The 3,997-nt window shown below is 49.5% G+C and overlaps 1 protein-coding gene across 4 annotated transcripts in view; it reads left to right on the forward strand.

Moving 5' to 3' along the window:
* Positions 1 to 396: 396 nt before the first annotated feature.
* TGFA (transforming growth factor alpha) overlaps positions 397 to 3,997 on the forward strand; it is a 72,729-nt gene continuing 69,128 nt past the window's right edge. For all 4 annotated transcript variants that reach the window (XR_003096083.1, XR_003096082.1, XM_025214638.1 and 1 more), the window contains exon 1: positions 397 to 520. Coding sequence is in view for 2 of the 4 variants with exons in the window: in XM_025214638.1 (XP_025070423.1) it covers positions 481 to 520 (40 nt within the window). In the remaining 2 variants the exon portion in view is untranslated. The remainder of the gene's footprint in view (positions 521 to 3,997) is intronic.

Raw genomic sequence — 3,997 nt, forward strand, 5'->3', positions numbered from 1 at the left:
TTCCTGCTCCTTGCCCATGTTCCCCACCCCCATCTGCTGCTCTGCTTCCTGCTCCCTGTCCTGGGCCTGATCCGCTGATCCATTCTCTGCTCCCGGCTTGATGTGCCGACCTGCTTTCTGCCCAATCTGCCGCTCTGCTTCCCACTCCTAGCTCTGGGTTCCCTGCCCGATCTGCAGCTCTGCTCCCCATCCCATGCCCGATCTGCTGCCCTGGTCTCTGCTCCCCAACCTGTGCACACCCCTCTGCCTGATGTACTGCTCTGCTCCCTGCCTCGGGTCTGAGCTGCTGCTCCGCCCTCTGCTCCCCAACTTGTGCTCTTTGCTCGATGCCCGGGGAGCCGGCTCGGGCAGGTCCCGGCAGCGGTAAGGTGAATCCTCCCCCATTTCCGCCGGCAGAGGCAGCGCAGCCCGCTGGAGCCCAGCCCAGCCCAGCCCAGCCCAGTCGGTGCCGGCGCGGCGCAGCGAGCGGACGCCGGCAGCATGGTCAGCGCGGCCGGGGAGCTGGCGCTCATCGCGCTGGGTACGTGCCGCTGCCCCTCTTCCCCTCCGCCGGGCCGCGTACCCCCTGCTCCTGCTCGGGGAGACGGGCACTGCTTTGGCCCGAGCTGGGAGGGAGCTGCCCTGGTCCAGGGGAGCACAGGGACCCGGTCCTGCCCAGCCCCAGCCCCTTGTCCTCTCTGCTGCACTGGGCCAGTGGCAGAGCTGCTTGAGGCTGTGCCCTGCGAGCAGGTGAAGCCGGGAGGCAGGCGGGCTGTGACTTGCTCTGTGTGGCCCCCAGCCCTTGGGGACCAACCAGCCTCGGATGTCTGGGCTCCTGTGAGGTGCTGAAGCCCACATCCCTGGAAGCAGAGTGTGGCATCCCTGAAGAGCGCCAGCTGTGCTGGAAGAGCAGCCTCCCGTGCTTCCCAGGATCTCTTCATTCTTAGAAAACCTACTTTGACTGAGTGCTGAAATAACTCTGGCTCCGGCAGCTGGAGAAGCGCTGCCTCACTGAGGCTGTAGCATCCTCTCCTGCTCTGAACAGCTCTGCCAAGATCTCTGCGCTTCCACCACTGCTCGGGAAGTTGGGCTGTACAGACCCCAAGACGTGGTCTGCTCCTCCGTCCTCCTGCAGCCATTGCAGACCTGTGCAGCTGTCCCAGCGGGGATGTTAGCATGAAGGCAGCTCTCTGTGCCCTTCTCCATTGCCATATCTAGTTATGCCAGTGTTTTCTGTCTGTTGTCCCCAGGGCTGGCAAGCCCTGAACATATGGGCTTTGCCCTGAGCATTTGGCTGTGCATGCTTTGGCTTTGTGAGTTAGTTGAGAGTTAAAAGGGAGCTCCGTGTCCCACCTTGTCTCCGTTAAACTGTTCTAACAAGTGGTGGGCAGGGTGCTGATTTACAGAGGTATCAGGCAGAAGGAGCCAGGGCAGCTTGTTTCTGGACCCGAATGCCTGGGTAAGGGGGAGCAGTGAACTTGAAGTATGCTTGCTTAACATTTTTGGTGAGATTTTGCTTTCTACTGAAACATCCCGTGGTGACTCTGTGGGCTCACTGGGTCTGCCAAACCTCAGGAACCAAGAAAGGAGTTGATTTGTTTCTTTGCAGATGAGGATGGTTGGCATCTCCATTTAATACCAGCGTGGGCTGCAGGTGCCCAGCACTTTTGAGAGTGTATGGCTGTCTGTCTTCACAAAAATATTTCCTTAGCCTTTCCATGCTCATAGATGCTTTGTGTAAAGATAGAAGTTCCTAACTAGCTCCTAGGTAGAGTGTGGTAACCTTTCAGCTAGCAGAGCACTTAATTGCATTTTTAATGATGGGAGAGGAAAGAGTTGTGGTGGCTTTGCTGCTTTCTAGCAATGAAAACCTGACTGGTCTGAGTTTTCTAGCAAGGGACACTCTAGCTTTTATTCCCCTTTAAGGAGAGGGAACTCATCTGTTTGAAGCAGACGAATCTGAGCCCAGGGAAGTAGTGAGTAAGATGCTGAAACGTGTGTGCCCCTAAATTGTACATGCCCCAGAGCAGGGTAACTTCTATCTCGATTAAATAAATAGGCAAACAGTCACAGCAAAAAGACTGAGGGGCACTGGTAGAATTTGTCTGCTACCTACTTTTCTCCTCATTGCAAATCAGATACCCTCTGTCTGCTAAATTTAATTAAGGCTTAATTCTGTGGGGTCGGTCCTGAGCTCCCTCAGCTCTCGCTGGCTTCAATAGGAAATTTTCGAGTGTTTTGAGTATCTTGCAGAGCCAAGTCCTGTGTCAGCTAGGAAAAGATGCACTGTTTCCAAAGGTAACCTGACCTGTTTGTTTATCAGACTATTATATGCAAAGTATTTGAATTCTTTGTGGAACTTCAGCCAGGCAGAACGTAATTCTTTGCATTACAGTCTGGCTATGCTGCTGGCTCAAACCCTCCTGCTCTTGTGGAAAGTTACGTTGGTTACTTTTGAAACCATTGTAACATGAGTTTTCATGCCTTTGAAATCGCAAATGTCCGTGCATGCGTAACTGGTCTTGCGCGCAGGTCCGCCGCAATTTTTAGAGGAACTTATTGTTTCCTTACTGGAAGATGTTGATGTGTTGAAACAGGTCTGGTTTTGTGAACAGTTTTTTTGGTTTCTGACCCGCTTCCTGACACAGGTTACTTGAAAGGGGATTAGCAGAAGGGGGTATACAATTGATGAACTATCCTATTTCAGCCCAAACGTCCGAATTGTCTGGATGTTTAATGTCCGAGTTGTGCTGCAATTACAGGTTTTGATTGATCCCAATGAACATTTTTTCTCCAAGCTTGTTGGTTTTGGAAAGTTTTTTTGAGATGGATGTTTTTGACCTGTTTCTTGGTGGAGGGGGAAAAAAGAAACCCTATCAGAATCTCAGCTTCTTTCTGTTCATGTCGGCATTTAGAACTGCAGCCCCCAATCCCTAGAATTTAATTCTTTTCTATAAGCAAAGCAGCCTCCAAGATGCTATGGTCAGTTATTTGAACAGCATTACCCAGGACTGCTGGGTTGATTTGTATTGCTGCTTTGCATCTTATGTTGTGTTTCAGTCATTGTGTATACATATGTCAGTGTAATTCAAAACACACAAGGGCTTGTTTTTTCCTTTTAACTAAGGATCTGAGCTCTTCTGCACTAGTCTTGCCATATACAAAGAATGAGAGCGGGTGTACACACAATCATTTTCCCTCTCTCAAACTGAGTTGCTCTGCATATTGCCTCTCCTAACTTTGCCTGAGTCTGCTGTATTCCTTCCTTGCATGTTCTTTGTGACACCCTGTCATGTAATACTTATGGCAGGGAACAACTTGTTCTCTCAATAGTTATGCTATTTAATAATAAAGTGAGCGACTAAAATTATGTCATTCACACACTGCCTGCACATCTGTAACTGGTTTCATTCCTAAGTGTGCTGGTTATGACTGCAAACCCCAAAGCTGAATTACTGAACAATATGTCTTCAATTGTGCAGGGCCTTGCTTTATGTTAATCTGTTAATCAATAGCTCCTTGCCTTTCAGTCCAGCCGACACTTGGCTTCCATCCGTTTGTAGGTTACTTGCTTCTTGTTCCAGGGAATAGTTTTTCATGAAGTGTTTAAGAAAAAAGACCCTGGAGTACAGAACAGCCACTGGGTGGCTTAATCAGCCAGAGTATGTTGTTTGATTATAATTAAAAGAGCAGGATGCTAATATTGTCCTTTACAGGGGAAATGAGTGAGGCTGTAATGTACTGAAATTGCACTGTTTGGAGACAGTAGCTCCATCTTGAGATCTGGTCTAGATCCTGTTTGGAGTGAGTTGAAAGACTTCTGCTGAACTAGGGTGTGAATCAGACTCAAAGGGTGCAATTCGCTCCTGAGCAGAATGTGGACGCAAGGTCAGTTAGCACCGAGGTTCAGAGAGACAGACTGATGAAATGCAAAGCCATGTTGCAACATTGCACTCTTGTTTAAAAAAATAACAGAGTATTGATCATGGTTTAATAGCAAAGGGTCAGTGAAACATAG

The sequence above is a fragment of the Alligator sinensis genome, unplaced genomic scaffold (genome assembly GCF_000455745.1).
Source record: "Alligator sinensis unplaced genomic scaffold, ASM45574v1 scaffold1030_1, whole genome shotgun sequence".
Taxonomy (NCBI): Eukaryota; Metazoa; Chordata; order Crocodylia; family Alligatoridae; genus Alligator; species Alligator sinensis.